At 34.4% G+C, this 18,288-nt stretch overlaps 4 protein-coding genes across 8 annotated transcripts; 2 read left to right on the top strand and 2 right to left on the bottom strand.

The window, feature by feature from the left end:
• Window positions 1-71: 71 nt before the first annotated feature.
• On the bottom strand, window positions 72-5,394 carry fzr (fizzy and cell division cycle 20 related). The gene has a single exon (XM_011066043.2). The coding sequence runs from the start codon at window positions 4,703-4,705 to the stop codon at window positions 3,221-3,223; it is 1,485 nt and encodes a 494-aa protein (XP_011064345.1). The 5' UTR covers window positions 4,706-5,394; the 3' UTR covers window positions 72-3,220.
• Window positions 5,395-6,124: 730 nt separating this feature from the next.
• On the top strand, window positions 6,125-8,953 carry LOC105152021 (protein FAM177A). 3 transcript variants are annotated; one of them, XM_011066044.2, is made up of 4 exons: window positions 6,125-6,299; window positions 7,036-7,324; window positions 7,840-7,965; window positions 8,054-8,953. In XM_011066044.2, the coding sequence occupies exons 1-4, from the start codon at window positions 6,265-6,267 to the stop codon at window positions 8,324-8,326; spliced, it is 723 nt and encodes a 240-aa protein (XP_011064346.1). In that variant the 5' UTR covers window positions 6,125-6,264; the 3' UTR covers window positions 8,327-8,953. The 3 variants fall into 3 exon arrangements, with proteins under 3 accessions (XP_011064346.1, XP_087268102.1, XP_011064347.1); XM_087411976.1 differs by having other exon boundaries at window positions 6,126-6,329; window positions 6,992-7,324; XM_011066045.2 differs by having other exon boundaries at window positions 6,126-6,299; window positions 6,992-7,324.
• A 96-nt stretch (window positions 8,954-9,049) lies between these two features.
• LOC105152022 (uncharacterized) lies at window positions 9,050-13,969 on the bottom strand. Of its 2 annotated transcripts, XM_011066046.2 has the most exons (12): window positions 13,392-13,969; window positions 13,165-13,259; window positions 12,889-13,043; window positions 12,643-12,773; window positions 12,351-12,486; window positions 11,904-12,285; window positions 11,232-11,767; window positions 10,660-11,032; window positions 10,240-10,568; window positions 9,934-10,168; window positions 9,484-9,827; window positions 9,050-9,391 (listed from the first exon to the last, which is right to left on the bottom strand). In XM_011066046.2, exons 1-12 carry the CDS (start codon window positions 13,468-13,470, stop codon window positions 9,343-9,345), a joined length of 2,844 nt encoding a protein of 947 aa, XP_011064348.1. In that variant the 5' UTR covers window positions 13,471-13,969; the 3' UTR covers window positions 9,050-9,342. The 2 variants fall into 2 exon arrangements, with proteins under 2 accessions (XP_011064348.1, XP_087268099.1); XM_087411973.1 differs by having other exon boundaries at window positions 9,050-9,827; window positions 13,392-13,968.
• Window positions 13,970-14,075: 106 nt separating this feature from the next.
• LOC105152023 (ubiquitin-like protein 7) lies at window positions 14,076-16,962 on the top strand. Of its 2 annotated transcripts, none has more exons than XM_011066051.2 (5): window positions 14,076-14,610; window positions 14,967-15,172; window positions 15,314-15,450; window positions 15,587-16,216; window positions 16,273-16,962. In XM_011066051.2, the coding sequence occupies exons 1-4, from the start codon at window positions 14,463-14,465 to the stop codon at window positions 16,197-16,199; spliced, it is 1,104 nt and encodes a 367-aa protein (XP_011064353.1). In that variant the 5' UTR covers window positions 14,076-14,462; the 3' UTR covers window positions 16,200-16,216; window positions 16,273-16,962. The 2 variants fall into 2 exon arrangements, with proteins under 2 accessions (XP_011064353.1, XP_011064352.1); XM_011066050.2 differs by having other exon boundaries at window positions 14,078-14,248; window positions 14,351-14,610; window positions 15,587-16,962.
• Window positions 16,963-18,288: the final 1,326 nt, after the last annotated feature.

Consider the following 18,288-nt stretch of genomic DNA (forward strand, 5'->3'; position numbering starts at 1 on the left):
TCAAAAGGGAAAGAAATATATATTGCTTATATTAATTTTTTGTACAAGGTACTAAACTTAGAACCATGATATTTTTATAACAGAATTACTTTATTTAACCCATGATACGCGAATACATCGAAGGTTTACTAAATATTTTATTCTAACACTTATTTATCTGACTTGCAGGCAGTTACATTATAGCTGAATCTTCGAAATAATTATGCGCTTTGCATATAGTATAATATATTAATCGATAATTTAATTCATGATTTTATATTTTTCCAAAAAAATATAAGCTACAATTAATATTGTACAAATACGATCATATATGAATTCGCTTGTAATTGCCATCAAATTAATGATAGATATAAAACTGACTTGTTAAATATCTTACAATACGTATCTCTTTTGCAGAAATGAGATTTTACCATAATTAGCAGAATTGCATTTGAATAATGACTCGCACAAAAATAATAGAGTAAGAAACTATAAATATCTTCCATGAGACGATTGCACGCAATTAAGATCGTAAATCGAAAGCCGATTGTGTTATAAGTGTATATTAGATATTAGCGCATGACTTGCAAAAAAGTAATATATTTTTTACATTATACATTCATATGAGTATCAATATTAATTATAAATCTTGATGCATATATGTGACAACAGATGTGTCTATAGAACAATATATCATAGATTTAACGATTAAATCACGAAAGTCAATTTAAAACTTTCGCGATAGATCCCCACAATACATACTCTTCAGATTTTATCCATTTTCATTCAAAAAGAGTATATCTTCCAAAAAAATATATTATATATTAATTTAAAAAATTTAAATAATTCACGAGCGTAAACGATATCATTTCTACAAAAATCAGCACAACAGAAGATATGTATGTAATAAATGATTATTAATTTATAGTATAGAAGCAATATTGTTTGTAAGCGAAGGAATTTTAGTTTTACTTATTTTACTTTTAAAATATGCTTATTTTGGAAAAATAGAAATATTATTTAAGGAAAAACGTTATACCTATATATACATTCATAAAAAGAAAATGTCATCAGTATTGAATCCGAAAAAATTCTGACTAAATTTGACTAGCAGACTTCGATCTATATACATTTGTCGTCTCATTTATCTCTTGCCTTATTTTAATATGTAAAACAGCAATTGTATTTTATAATTTTTTAAAATAATTACTTATGATTTCACTAGTTCTATCAATGTCTCACATATTTGTCTATTTTGATATATGGTATCTTCTTTCGCGCTATATTTAATAGATCTGATATCGTTTACAATCATATATGTATGTATACATCTTTTTGGAGTCCATTGCGGAAAACAAAATGTTTTTCCATTTCGTTTTAATTACACGTCACGTATCGAACGATGCTAGAAACTTTGAGAAAACATCTCTATTTGTAGATGACTTATTAGAAGAAACTCAGATTCTGCTTGGCGCACATAGAATGCAGTGCATGTAGGACTTAATGCAACAATTTGCATTCCCCTTTTTTTTCACTTCCGGTTCGTCTTCCTGGTTAATCGCCGTAACAAAGTGAATCGAGCAAAGCGTCGTAGGCGTGTACGCATTTTGTCTAACGACACAATAGTGATTATTGTATAAAAATATTTTATACATATTACTAGAGTATAATGTATAATGTTACATGACAATCATCAATTATTCGCTTCCGGCGAACTATGAACGAAATAATCATCACTCGCTGAGAATTAATATCTCAATATATATATATATATATATATATATATATATATATATAGCTTTTTTATTTCAGTTTCCTATTTCTTTTTTTATTAAATACATACTCATGTACTCGAACGTACGATATACGGTATCGCGAAAAATAGATTACGCAAATATGCGTATATACGTCTGCGAACTACACGTAGATTTTCTCAATTGTACAATTTTCTCTCATCAACTCTTCATCTCTTTCTTTCTTTTCGAATAACGTTACGTAAGATATATCAATGCGATATATTAAATATTCTTCTTATTATAACATAAATTAGTAGATCCGCACGATATAAGTCACGTTTCAACTTAAATTTGTACAGTTTTCCGAGTTAAACTATAAATTAGTATTAGTTATAGAAGAATGTGACAGAAAAATTATTCCGTAGAATCAAATCCCTTTTTAAATGACTAATAGAGCACATTGGGGACATCAAGACAATGTCAGTAGCAAAAGTACGAGACAGCCTTTCGCAGACTTTATTTTTTTCTCTTTCAGAGTCTGATCAGTCTGCAGATATCTCCAAGGACATTTCGAAAAGTTGCGGAAATCCAGTGATCAAATACTCTCAAAGGAGAGAACTGTGATTACAAATTTATGAAATGCATAATAGATCATTAGCTATAAACTCCCATTCGTACATACAACAAGATATAGATTGTGTGTGCTCCAACATCGTGGTCGCATAAGATGCAAAATAGAATAGAAAAACGCAAGTGCGTTGCACAGAGAGTGTCCTGGAACGACTTAATTTTAATTACAAATCTAGAGGCAAATCTGGAGTAGATTTCTCTCTTGAGAAAATTCTTAATAGCTGCGATCGACTGTCCCGTTAATTAAAAAAACAAATCTGAATGAAATACGATTAAAAATAATAAAAAATATTGTTTATCTCAAAATTCTAAATAGAGTAAGAATCTATAATTTGATATCAATAATCAAGAAAAAAAATCTGTGTCAGATTTGCTGTCATATTTGCGATTTCCGGGACACTCTTTCTGTGCAAATATTTATAATTCTATAGAGTAGCGACATATAAAAATAAGTGTATATAAAGTGCATAAAAAATATAGAGCGTCTCGTAGCGATTATCTCCGGTGCAATCTTGTTTTTCTTTCCTTATAAGGAAATACCGGAGAATAGCGACGAGTATTGCACACAAGTACTCAAGTGTCGTAGACTATGTGACAAATTCGCGAACTTATTCTATAAATTGGGAACATCGCGTAATTCTTATCTTTATACAATTCTCTAAGAATGTGTTTCTTCTAGTACCTCTAACGTAATTATTTATATATATATATATATATATATATATATATATATGTGTGTGTGTGTATATAATTCTTTAGAATACTCTACGATAATGTATTTATGACGATAGATAGAGTGTGTATGCATATGTACAAAATACATAATAAAAGACGTTTCGCGAGGCTCTATCACGATGACCAGTGCAGTCCATTATTTATCGGATACTCGTGAATAGATTCAGAACGGACTTGTTTTCTTTCTGACTGCGGGCTTTACTGAATACATTCCAAAAGCGCAGAGTCTCGTCGCCCGCCCCGGTTACAATCGCCTCGCCATCGGGCGACATCGCCAGGTAGAGCACCCGGTATGAATGTCCGGTGAGCTTGGCCACTTGCGTGAGGCTCGGGTATTTCCACACAAGAATCTGATTCTGCGAGTAACCGTGCGTGCTGACTAGCTCAGAACTGTGCTTGCTCCATGCCAAGTTGCAGACCTGTGAGCCGGTGTCGACGCATTGCATCGGTTGGCCAGTCAGCGTATTCCAGAAGCGAATACAACGGTCGGCGGTGCCGCCACCGGACGCCAGCAGGCCGTGATGATGCGGTGACCAGGCGATTGCTTTTACCGCTGCCAGATGCTCGGTATATGTCTGGATGGGTGAGAGGGAGTGTAAATTCCACACGTAGAGCCGATTGTCATTGCCGCCAGATGCCAAGTACTGATTGTCCGGCGACCATTTGAGGCCACACACCTCCTGCCGATGAGCACCGAGTCGCCGTTCGCCGACAATACACGGCGTTCTCACGTCTCTCTGCAGTATCAACCGATCCCTGCTGCCAGATGAGAGAACCTCTCCGTTCCATGCCAGGGCTCCCACTCGGGCGCTATGGCCTTGTAGCTTGCTCACCTGTTTGTTCACTGCTACATCCCAGACCTGTATGTAGCCCATATGCGTACCTACCGCCACTAGATTGCCACGCTCGTTCCAGGCAACCGAAGTAACGCTGTTGCCATCGCTGGACAGATCGCAGAGTCTCGTCACCTGGCTGGTGCATGCCGACCACAGATAGACGCAACTTCCCAGGCCAACGCTGAGAACATTCTGAGAGGACCAGTCGACCAGGTTCAGATAGAAGTCATCCTGCAGCTCCGGAGCATCTAGTACTTTGAAGGGTATTCTTGAAATCTTCCTGGTAGCCTTTCTGGGAGATCTCAATAGTTTTTGACTCTTGGCACTAAGTGGTGATAAGGAGTATGGTGAACTTTGATCCAGCAAGGTCCGATCCTTGGTGGGAGTGGTGTACTTGAAGAGGTTCTTAGTGACTAACGGCGAGAGTACCCTGCGTTCCTCGCATTGGCCCTTTACGTCCTCTATGCTTGCTCCGAGCAGCTCATTCTTCAACAGACAGGAATAGGCGATACCGTCACGGCTACCCTCGCCATTCTCTCGTGTCTTCTTCGCCACCAGGCCGCCCCGACCATTCTCACTAATCATAGAAAACGTCGTTTGCCAGTTATTACCTGAACGAGTAGGTATAAAACGGTCGTAGCTGTTGTTGTACGCCGTCTTCGTGGGTGAGAAATAGATGGGCGAGTAAGTGGCAACAGTAGTGCCAGACAACGTCGCCGTGCCCGTCACCGTCGAGACGTCCGCGCTCACCGGCTTCAACAGCCGTTTCTCGTACTCGTGATGGAACATGACGCGACGTGAGGGATACGTGTCCCACCTTTGCCGCACCAAGAAGTAGTATTCCTTATCTCTTTCACATAATTAACGGCACCGCCGACGCGCCTCCCGCATGCACCGCCGTCGAGAGATCGTAGGAGCCCGCTGCGACAACTCCGCAATCGATCCCCAGGCCTCAGAATACGTCACAAGCTCATTCCCGGGTGCTCAACCACTCCGCGCTACGTTCCGTTTAACTTTTTCGGACGGTTTGAGGTCTGAACTTGCTGGCCACCGTCCGTCGTGTTAGCAGCCTTGCCTTCGCCATTCGACGTCAGAACTCGCAGGATTCGAGAATCGAGGAGCCCACACGAGGTCTCGAACGATTGTATCCGCCAATAGAAACGTGTCTCGGAATATTAATAGGAAGGGGAAGGGTAGTCAAGCTTATCGACCGTTTTTGTCCCTTTATTGATTACTTCGCAGCACATTCTTGGAATGATAACAAATATTATATCGTATAAACAATACAATAAATACTATACAATACAATTAATTAATTGTATTGTATATACGATATATTTATTATCATTCCAAGAATAGTGTGGTGTCAAGTAATTAATAAAGGGACAAAAACAGTCGATAAAATTAATTTCCCTTCCTCTTCGTATTCTGTGATACATTGTATTATATATATGTTACAATATAATAATAAATGTATATATAATAATATTGTATATACAATACATATATATACGACAATATATCGTTTATTTGCAACTAAAATAACGACACTAAAAAAAAAAACAATTGTTTAAATCGTTAAAATTTGTATATACTATACAAATTTTTTAATCATAAAAATGTGATGTTAATTTTGATGTGCAGCTTTAATATAATAACTAATTAAAGAAGAAAAATAAAAAATCGAATATTCTTTTAAAAAGTACATTTTTTTTTCTTTGTGTTTTTGAACAATTTCTGTTATATCATTGTTGTAACAAATAAGCGATATAATATTATATATATTAATATTATATTATACATATATATCTATATATAATTAATAAATATTATTATCTATTAGCCGGATAAAAAAAATACCATTACAAAATATTACAGACTTTTTGAATCAACGGTCCGTTTTAAATTTTTCTTCTCTTATTTTTTTTCATTCCATAATTTAAAATGTGAATGCCTGCACGTTCGTTCTATTTAAAATGATGAATGTCATCGTCGGAATGATAAAGATGATTTAATCATCGACGACTAACGGATTTTCTCTATCTGTGATAAGATAGAAGGAAGAATTGAAGGACTTTTTGGACAATTAAAGAACGAGTGTTAAATAAAAATTGAATATATCGGAATGTAATTTCTGATAGATCGAAATCGTAAATTCTTCTATTGTGTGTCTGCACTTTCATATAATTCTACGTTATTTTTCCGCCTTGAATGTTGCGATGTTCATGCCAGTTGCAGCCGCGCATGCACGAACATACCTATTTTATAAGAGCCAGTGGGTAAATGAGATTTGAGAGAAGATTAGTTAAAGAAATAGAATTCTACTCGATCCTGAAATCAATCGCAAAATGGCATTTTCGAATACAAAAAGCGACACGCCATGGTGAGCTCAAAAAAGAAACTCTATATAAGGGTAAGTTCATTTGACGCTCACAATGCTCGCCAGCATTATTTGTTTAATATTTGATAAACAATAAGAATGAAACGATTTCATGAATGTTGTGAGCGTCAAATAAAACGCACCCAAAGAATCTGGCCACGATTTTGTTAAAATCTTACGAGAGAAAAGTATATATTTCTTCTCTCTCTGTATATTATCTCATTCTACTCATACCATCTCACTCTATAAGGTGCTTTCCATTTAAATGATAAGTCAATACAAATATCGTTCCGTCTTTGCTATTCATGGAATGCAAAGAAAAATAGAAACGATATTTGATCTGTATCACTAAATGGAAGACATATCTAATCTTAAGTAAAGTTACAAAATGAGACTATAAATTAAAGGGAAATAGTATAATTTATATATATTTCTCTTTCTTTCTCTCGTAAATTTTTAACAACTCATAGTTTCGTATATATTGTACATAATATACCATTTTATCTTTATTTAACATTCAGTGAATAACGAGAATAAAATAATGTATTATGTACTTCATGAAACACAATCAAAATCATCAGATTGTTGTAAGGGTTGCTTTCTAGCAAGAGAATAAGACGACGAGTATAACACAGTAATCTTTGGTATTTGCCAATGTTAAACAAAGATGAAATATGTCTCTTTCTGGAAAGCAGTAAGGGTCTTTAGATGAGCTGAACGTGCCCTACTGCTTGCTCAGCCCAGCCTCAGGCAGATCAACAGAAGAACCGCTAAATCAGCAGCACCAATGGAATCACGATGCTTTGCCGTTTCTTTCGAAGTCTCGTTCGTCTCGAATGAGTCATCTGGCTGATGAGGGGAGAACGAGAGAGAGTTTGCTCAATGTACTGGCGAGAGTCATTAGGGCGCGACACGGCACGAGAGGCTTTGTTTACCGTAAGATAAGACCAACAATGACATCGGAGAGGGATGACATCAGGGATCTGAGCGACGTTATTCTGCAGGATAATTCGGACACCGAGACACAGGTAAGATTGTAAGTAGATAAAACCAAGCAGATCTCCGGATACCGAGCATACGTATTTCCATTTAACCTTCCAAACGATCTTTATCAGGATCGCATAGTTTTATTTTAGACGACAGCTTGACCTTCGAGATAAAAATAAGTTTACAGAAATGAATCCTCTCTGTAAACCCAAAGTTTTTGAGTGGGAAACGTATTGGGTTATTGTTTGTACACACATATTTGTTATCACATTCCAATGCTAATCTTTGTATAAATTTATTGAATATTTTCTATAAAGCTTCAGATTAAATACTGAAGAGTTTTTTTGAATAGAAGATTTTTTTTTAATAATAACAATATATTCATCTTGAATCTCGATTCATGTTTTTTTAATTTATTTAATTTCATTAATTTTTAAATTACTAATAAATATTAACTATTGACATCCTTCAGAAGAATTTCTATAATGTTTTTCTATAAATTTAACAAATTTAACAAATTTAACTCAGCTTAATTTTATTAAATATTAATTTCTAGTGCAAACGCAAATTGAGTAAAAAGCCAAAGAGAATATTACAGTTTTCGGATGGAGTAATGGAAGAATATTCATCAGAAGATGAAGTTGACGCGCCAAAGAATAAAATTGTGTCACAGATAGATACTGTAAATATATAATCAATTAAAAATTATGTATGTATAATATTATATACTTATTATTCAATGAAAATATAAAATTTTATAAATTTTGTAGAAAAATATGAATTGGTTACCATGGGCATGGTACCAAACCACATGGTTGAGCTCTAAAATGTTGTACGGTTGCGATTACGTTGGCGAATGCTTGGCCAATTTCTTTGGCATAACAGCGCCCAAGTATCAGTTTGAGATCAATGAGTTTTATAGACTGCAAGCACTCGAAAAAGAAATGATCCACAAACAAGATTTGGAGATGGGTGGATGGAACGAACAAAATAGGAACAATCTCATAAATAGTGATACTATATTAACAAATGAATGTAAATAATGACGTAAAGTGTGGAGATTTAATACTGATGAAACATGTGTGTGTGTTACATATAACAAATTCTCTATTTTACAATCCATTTAAAATATCGCCTATACATAGCTTTAATTGACAGAGATTTGCTGCAAATTCATTAGCAAATTTACGAATAGAAATAATAAATGCTTGAATGATTCTTCAATTAATATTTTTTATGTAATATTAAAGTTTTTTAAAATATATAAAATAACTAGTATATATGAACTAGAATTTATGAAAAAAGAAAGTATGTGATGTAAGACAAAAATTAAAAATTATTGTGATATATGACAGTTGAAAAGCATTTAGATAAAGCATTTAGATAAAGATCCTGCAAAACTTCCTGTTCTTAAGTCAGTTTAAATGATTATATGTATAAAAATTGTATATATATGAAAAGTTTTAGTATTATTCTTCATAATTAATTGTTACAATAGATGCATATAATTTGTGTATATGATCTATATATATTATTTATAAGATACATTATAGTTATATTAAATCTGTTTGTAATATAAAAAATATGTTACCTCATTGCGAAAGAGAATTTTTTGAACTCTGCATTTGCACATACGTCCATATGAAAATAAACAACATATTCAAACACTACTCGTTGTTACTTATGTTAGTTGTGATTCACTGAATTGTTACTTATGTTAGCTGTGATTCACTGAATTATTATGCAATTAACAATGACAATAAAGATAATTAATAAATGTCTTTATATTTAATAAAACAAACATTCTTTTTATAATCAAAACTTCTTAGCATAAAATTATATTCTTTCTTAATAAAATATTATTTTTCAAAAGTATCTTGAGAATAAATTTGCTAATACTGAGAAACAATACAGTATAGCAAACATACAATAGTAGTGATAATATATAAGGATAAAAATACATATTGCTCTCAATAGTTTTCCTCGAATATATCTTGAAATCCTGTATGTATTACATGTTTCATTTGCCGCGTATATAGTACTTGCACACTGCAGTCGATTAAAATCTCGAATAACACAAAAGTTCGAGAGAGATGTTCTGTAAAAGTCTTTTAGACATTTGTGCTTTGTAGATTGCAGTATAAACTAAATATTTTGTATACTTAAAAAGAGAAAAAAAACTTATGTCGCCGGCACAAACCTATGCAGCGCACTAGTTAAAACTAGCAATGAATCCTGGAGACCCTGTGGAAAATGTCTTTGCAACCAGGAGCCTTTATATTGTTCTATATGAGCCAACATCTTGTTTGCTATATCGGTTCTGAAAGTAGGCGGCAGATTACATACTCCTAAATTAATAACAGCGAGTCCCATGTTGCTGTTTGGATTCACACCAACTCCAATCAATGTTCTACCAATTTTACAAGCCGTCAGCATCAGATCGGATGTCAATTGTAATTCCTGTATTTCCATAGACGCGAACTTGGAGGATAAGTTTGCCTCATACAAGGAATGGGATATTCGCTTAATCTGCTTTGTCATTTTCTACGAATGCATAATAGCGAATTAATTCGGAATACCTGAGTATCTTATCTTGCTATTCATCCTTAAAATATTAAGATATTTCGCGTATTAAAACGAACATACTTACAGCAAATAGGTCGGCCGAAAGATACTCCAAATTAACATTATCCGGATCAGTCAGTAATCTATATAACGTAGAACCGTGATTATCTGGTATTTGCTGCAGATCTTTGACCGCTTGATTTTTACTTAATGTTAGTACCAATGTGTCCAAACGTCCCAATTCCAGTATCGCGTTACCGATTTTATATTCTGAATCTTGAAACACGTGTATATCCAATAGTTTTGTGATATATCTTTCTCTACAAAACAAAACGATTTTATAAAATATGAGTGTGAATATATCATAGATTGCAAATTTTGTAACAGTTACCTAACTGATACAGACAACTCAGGGATGTCATAATTATCATCAGGTCCTAAATCTATTTCTGTCGTTGAGTTCCAAGCTAAACCAGCCGCTATTAAATAACCGATCCACGCGAAAGGATGCGGGGTAAGATGATGACTTCCCGACCAATGTGCGACAATAATACCGATCGAGTTTTGCTCCAAAGAGGTTTTTATCGCATTTTTTGTGTTAGCATATGTCGATGCTGGACATCCAGCCAAACTATTGTAACTAGCTGTGCCAGAACTTGGTAATACATTACCACCACCTAGTCTAAATGGCTCCGTCCATTCGGAGAAATCATAATCAGCCTGTAATTCGGATATTTATAGTAAATTTTACTTCAATAATTGTCCCTGCGAGTATATCATACAAAATTGAAAGAAGAAATTTAACTCTCACCTGAAATCCATATTCAACAAATATGATATTAGTAGGAATATTGTGAAACTCGGATTTGGAATGTAAACTGTTGGAACATAAAAGTAGAGTCGTGTTCGAGCTCAAATTGAGGATATGCCAGAGTTCTTGAAGGCACGAGTAAGACTTGAATACTTCCGACATGTCCGTTTCAAGCGTATCGTTGACGGACACACTCAAATCAAAGCTATCAGCTTGTACTAATAAAGTGGTTAATCGAGGACCTACGTGAACGTAATTTAAGCTAGGAAATACTGCGAGCAAGTCTTGAAAGATAGGCCACATTTGCATCAAATGATGTTGACTAACATTAGAATCGACATCCAACGTTGGAACTATGTCCAAATGACGATCTCTGAAAAAATTAATTTCCAAATTACGTAACATAAAAACTTCTCCATTTAACATGTAAATTATATAATAAATATGTAAAAAGATCGCAATTAAAAATGACACAATGAAAAGAGTGATGGTATAAATAAAGTTCATAAAAAATCGGAAATCTCTTATTTAAAAAGTGGATTCTTAGAATTATATAAATATATAATTTGTACCTGCAATATCTGTCTAGAGTTACCATCTCGGACTTGGAATAACAAAGTTGCCAGTCGCAATTTTGAACGAGCCTGGAGTAGAGGTGCAAATGCGAGATCTTAAACGATGAAAGTAGATCAACAATATGTAAAAGATATTCCAAGATCGGTACGCGTCCTCTAGGCGAGATATCCAACAATATACCACGATGTGTGAATCTCGGCTCGTCTTTGATGAAGACAGGCTCTATTTCGCACACTTCCGACCTACTCTGATTCTTACTCAGACGCAGAATTTGCACGAATGTGCAGACCGCATAATGCAGCCCTGCTAGACTTCCAGCGCTTACTTTTATGGAATTATGCGTAATATGCAATTGATAGCTATCCGCAATGTTAAACAGATTTCTATTCACGATGCATTCAATCATATTATCATTGAGCAACTTGCCGCAACTAGGTTGCACTTCGCCGATCTTTACATCATGACCCAATTCCAGCAGATGAGTCCTGCTTATTTCCCACACATCCAGTATTTTATGTACAGATTCACTGCCCTATAAAAATAATTTGAAACTACAATAAGAATTTACATGTAAAATTGAGGGAATTCCTTCTCAACAGAAATGTAATTCAAAAGATTTTCTATATGTTTGAAAAACATTAATATACATACGTATATCTAAATATTACCTGTATTATTGATATAAGAAGCTCTTTTCCAGCGATAAAAGGGGCCGTAAAATTTTTTAGTTCGTTTACAGTCTTTGGCTGTGGCCATAGCAAATTATAAATACTTCCTTTATCAATAATAGATTTGCTAGGACTCTCTTTGCCCGCATCACGCGAAGGCACATCGTACGCCGGATCCGACGACTTGTTAGATTCGACCGACAATTGACTCATATTGCACGTGAGACTCTTCTGGCAATAGCTTGTATCTGGGTACGACATAGTGGCACTGTGTATTGTTTCGTTCTCGTTCAGCATGAAATTTGATATAAATCTTTGAAGGAAACAATGCAGAGATTGTTTCTTTCTAGACAATTCGTACGGCGTTTTCCCTGCAAATGTTCTGAAAAAAAAAAAAGTTTAATATGTTTACACGTGCAAGAACAATATATTCAATTAATCGCTTACCCTTTGATAGCTCGTACAAGAGGATTTGCACCAGCCTGCAATAGTTCTTGACAGATAGCAATGTCACCACGATTCACTGCATCATGTAATGGCGTAGCGCCACAACCATTCTCGGCGTTTACATCAGCTCCTTTATCTATATGGAAATAATAACATGAATGTTATTTTCAGATGCTGATTATAAATTTTGTATTGCTGAACTGTATGTTATATAGCTTTCTTTCTCGTTTTTTCTAAATATCAAACATATGTCTATTTAACTTTAAATGTAAACACTCTATGTATACATTACCAAGTAAACATGCAATAATGTGTTTGTTTCCATAACATGCTGCCCAATGTAATGGTGTGTTCTTACTGCCCTGCGAGTCCCACGAATTAACGTCCAATCCTGCATCCAATAACTGCACTACTCTGTCTACTCTGTAAAAAAATACATGTCAATTGTTCTATGGTGCTAATTGATATGATTAAAGTAATGGTTATATTCCATAATTGAAAAAAGAAAGCATAAAGTTGAATATTAATATTTACGTACTCAGAAGCAGCTGTTGCTCTCAACATTTCCTCTATATAGATACGTCGTATTGCATCACTCGAGGCAACATCTACCGCATTATGTCCATCAGCATTTTGCACAGCTGGATCAGCACCACAATTCAGAAGAGTTCTCACAATGTCTGCTTGGTTGGTCTTAAATATAAACAGCATAAATAGAAACATTTATCAATAATTCAAATAGAAACATTTAAAAACAATAAAAATTGGAATAGCAACAATGGATAAAACATGTCTGGAAAAGAACTTCACGGACCTTTGAGGCATATAACAAGAAAGTTCCTTCCTCCAAAACCGGTTGATTCAATATCTTGTCCCTTGTGATACCCTCTGTGGTATTACCGTTCTCACCTGCAACAGAGAAAGGTCGACAATGTAAACAACGAAAAATGAAGAACGTTCTTATCCAGCCTACTTAATTTATTATCCTAGTACATGAGAAGTTCGCGCAAGATTTGAAGTGAGGAAAGAAAGGATACTTACATGCATCCAGGAGTGACCTGATAATGTCAGTACGTCCGTGTTCGATCGCTGTGCGAATATTATCGCAGATGCCTTGCATCTCTGTTCTGATTCAGCCTGCAGCTCGAAGTGAGATGGGTCAGACCGGCGTGTCGCCAGGCATCATCGGGCTGTCATTCCGTTATCAATTGTCGAAGAGACTCGTGCCGGTCGTATTGCCAATCTCCCGCGACTCCCGCACGGTACAGCAGTTGCAGAGTTGCCAGATCTCTTCTTCTTCTTCTTCTTCTTCTTCTCTTATTTTGCCAAGTTCTTATCCTGCCATTTCACAGACGTCAGAGAGAAACTTGAAAGCAATAATCAAATTTTTTTCGTGAAATAAAAAACATCAGAAAAAACTCTGTATTACACTAGCGACACCAAACATCTATTTCATAAAATGAATATGAATCTTCATATTTTCGATACTGCTGATAAAATCATAGTTTCATTTAGATTTTAGAAAATGAATGTGATCGTGTCCATGTTAAAAGGTTTGTTCGCGTTGCGTGTTCCAACATGGGTAGGAGCATATTGGAGTACACGACGCGACAGACCTAATGAGAGGTATCATCAGGATTGGCTATTTGTGGACAAAATGAGAGAGAATTCAGTCACGTGATTATTTATCACTAAAAAAAAAATAAAGATCTGTTCTCTTTCCACCTCAAATTCTGAATTGGTTAAAGTGAGGTATAGTTTGTTTGTTTATAATTCTTCGAAAAAGAACAGACCTTAACTGTAGAGCATGAAAAGGCATCTTCAGCATCACTGCATGTCATTGTATTATTCTTGGTGTTGGTCAGTGTTGGTGCTGCATCGGTAACCTTAGATTTTAGGTAACCTTTTGTCAACAACCTTTGTGTGTCTCGTTGCAAGTTATTCTTGATTTCAATCAATTTTGGTGTATGAAACAGACAAAAGAGAGAGTATGTTTATAGAGATTCACGAGCTCTGAGAGTCGAGAAGAAGCTGAGAAGTTGAATATTAAATGCCGGAGAGACCGTACTGAAAGTCTAGTCGATCCTCTGATTCGAATTGATTCATTCAATAATGATAGCCATGGATCTGTTGTTCGGAATACAGATAAATTCTGAGATGGTCATGCCGATTACGTTGAGTGGCGTGAACTTGAAGACGAAAGTGGAGACACTGAAGCAAGAAGCCGCGAAAAGGTGGAATCTGCCCAAAGATTCGTTTGGTAAAAGTGACTTTATATTATTTGAGATAGGTCGTGATTATTTTTGTACTCTTTCGTTATTTAATCCTATAAAATTTAACATCAGATGTTCATTGATTTCTTATATATTTGAAATATATATCAAGGCTTATTTAGACTGTCAAAAATCTTTATCAGATTAGCTTTATTTTCCTTAATAAATTAATCTTGTTTTCATTTTTGGATTAACCTTATTTTTTATCTTTCTTAAAAAAAGTTCAATTCTAATTTTTAAAATATATGATTACAGTTCAAACTTTTTGAAATAATTCCTTGTAGAATAAATTCAACTTTAGTATAAACATAATACTAATGATACTATCTCTCTTTTTCTTTAGAATTTATTTATTATGGGCTTATACTTGAGGATGATGCAACAGTGGAATCTATTGGATTGAAGAATGGATCAATGGTGCATGCATTAAAGAAAAAAGAGCCAGAATCGTCAATATTGAATAAACATATATCAGAAGATTGCATATTACAATTGGCATCTGCATTTAAATCTTTCAATGAGACCCCTGCATTTAGAAGTGCTTTGCATGTAAATATTCTTTAAATAATGTTTATACTGTGCTATACTATATATGTATACTTATATCCTGTACAACACATGATATATCTTTAATTATAATTGTCAAGTATTATTAGAGAAAATCTATATAAACATTGTGATATGTTTCAGCGTTTAAGCAAAAGACCAGAGGTGATAGATAATATTATTTCATCCTCTCCTGGATTGCATGAAGATGCAGTCGCCATTGCCATGTTGCAGGATCCCGAATTAATGGCGCATTTCATAGATGTTGATACTGTTAGAAGGTAATTAGATGTATGATCTCCTAAATGTGTATACCTCAGAATTATGCAAGCAGCATATTTAAAACAATATATTTTTACCTCATATGTTTTTAGTATGAACATAAATTTAAAGATTTTTTTATTGTCTCACATTTAGAATAGCACAGTTGCATCCAGTATTAATTGAGGCAGCACAGAACATCGCAGCGGCCGTGCATGAGGAAGCGCACAACGCCTCCAGTGGCTCCTCCAGTTCAGTGACCAGTTCACAGCCTACTACCGCACGTTCCTATAGCGTGGATAGCATGAGCCTTGAGGAGGAAATGGCGCGCGATATTGCTCACTTTTTCGCCACGCAGCCTATAAACGACAGTAATCTACGTTTTCCTAATGTGCCACCAGCTACGAATTCGCAGACATCGCAGCGACTGGATAATTTGCCGTCCTCCACATCCGACGGTGCCAATCAACTCGCAACTGACAATCAGAGCACCGGCGTGATCACGCCACAGATGTTCATGGAAGCTATGAGACAAGCCGCATTGGCGACCAATTCAAATCCGCAGCAGCCAGCCGCGTCGCCGGCGACCTCCTTGTCGCCGGTATTACCGCTATTCTCACCACCGATTAATGATCTGCAGCGGCAGTTGGCACAGATGCATGAGATGGGTCTTCAAGACGACACGATAAACGTTCAGGCGTTGCAGTTTACCAATGGTGATGTGCAAGCAGCCATCGAACTTGTGTTTAGTGGTTTCTATGATAATTAATGGAATGATGGGACGAGGTAATATAAGTGATTGCAGTATTTGTACAAATGTTTCAGAAAATAGTATTTTCCAGATGAGTCAGCCTGAATATCCACGACACATGTTCTCAATTTGTAACATACGTTGATGCTGAGTATTACTGAGTCATACAGAATGTGTTCAAGATGTGAAATTTACTGTTTGAGGGAGACTTTTTTATATGATTTTTGAGGTGCATTGTTTACATTAAAATAGCAAAATCTGCGAAACTTCATGTTTCAAGAGTTATAAAGACTATTATTCTAATTTATTAGAATGCAGTACAATGTACTTTGTTATTAACATCTATGCAAAAAAAAATATATATATATAAAGAAAATAGACGTTATGTATATATTAAGAAAACTGTATTTAGTGAAATGCTACACTTGCTAAATATATATAATGTATGAATTTTTATATCTGTGACAATTTTACATTTATGATGATTGCTCAAACAAAAACGCGACTTTTATTTCTTCTATGTAACGTTCTTATGCCGTTATAATATGAATGAAGTAAAACGTTCGGACATATCATATGTTGTAGTTATCTAAAATTTTTTAACCTTTTTAATTACTGATACATGATTTATGGAACTGTTATCTCGTCTTTTTTACGCGCCTGTATATAGATAATCGATTTTATATAGCATAATAAATTATACGAAGTCATCAGGAGTTCAATCAAAGTTTAACATATTTCATTAAAAATCAATGCAAATATATATGCATATGTACATGTATGACTGATTAGATTTCTTTCTTCTTCCTCTCTCTCTCTCTCTCTCTCTCTCTCTCTCTCTCTCTCTGTCTGCTTGTTTTTCTGTAATATTAATGTTGTGACTATTTTTTTTATAGCATTGGATATTATTATCAATTAAAGTTTTTGTCAAACAGCTATATGTGCATACATATATAAGAATATTTCGCTTCACAGAGTTGCAACTTAAGATTTAAAATTGTGATAAAAACTTTTGTTCAGCACGCATGGCATGTAAGCCACGTGGAATGACGCTTTAAAATGTAGATATATCAGTGCCGAATGCTCGAATTAAATGCGTTACATGCGTGTCGGCAATGTAGCACGGTTAATGCGAAATCGAATGCGTCGCGAAAAAACCTACACACAATCACGCGTAAGTGTCACATCTTTAAGTATCCAGTCATCGTTTGAGAATCTTTAGGATCTTAAGTGATGTTATACGTGACGTCAAATTAAAATTAATCTGATTAATCAGATGTGAGATTTAAGAACAATTAAATCTCGTAAAATGTAATTCTGATATTAAATTGTGATACCGGAAATAGTTATCTAAAATATTAATAATAATTTTATTTATTTCTACAGGATGTATGTAAAAAATGATTACATGAAAAATTGAGATATATGTATATTTGTTGTACATTTATTCAAAAATAAATATATTATACATGTAATATATTTATTTATTGTCACTTGGAAAACGAATTCTATACAAATAAAATATTCATCACAGAAATTATTTGAACATATTTAAAAATAATTTGTACAAAGAATATTTTATGATATGATTTTCAAATAATTGATAATTACAATCTTTTGGGAATTGGGATTAGTTTACGCAAGTTTTTTTGTTCTAACTGTATATATTTGCAACACTTATCTAATTTTATATATAGCACCTTAAATTGTACAATGGCTATTGTATTTAGCTGAGAAAGCAATTTTGCAACTGTAAAATTCTTCAATATAATTGGCTTATACATTTAGATCCAGTGAGGAACTAAGAATAAGACCAACCATACTCTAAATTCTTTGGAAGTGAAATCTCATTCTAAAGAGTAAAAATTGAGCGAGTCTCAAAAAAGAGTGGCCCAATTTTTAATCTTTAAGAATGAGATTTCATTCTTTAAGAGAGTAATAAAGAATTTTATAACAGTGGCAAAGTTACTTTATTTGTTGAAGTTAGATATCTTATGTCCTTAATCAGGCCTTACATTTAAGCATCTAAAGATGACCTTAAAATTTTTTAAGTTCATCTTTAGATACTCTGCAATCAATAAAATAATTCGTGAAGCATCTGAAGATA

The sequence above is a fragment of the Acromyrmex echinatior genome, chromosome 12 (genome assembly GCF_024713525.1).
Source record: "Acromyrmex echinatior isolate Ae372 chromosome 12, ASM2471352v2, whole genome shotgun sequence".
Lineage (NCBI taxonomy): Eukaryota > Metazoa > Arthropoda > Insecta > Hymenoptera > Formicidae > Acromyrmex > Acromyrmex echinatior.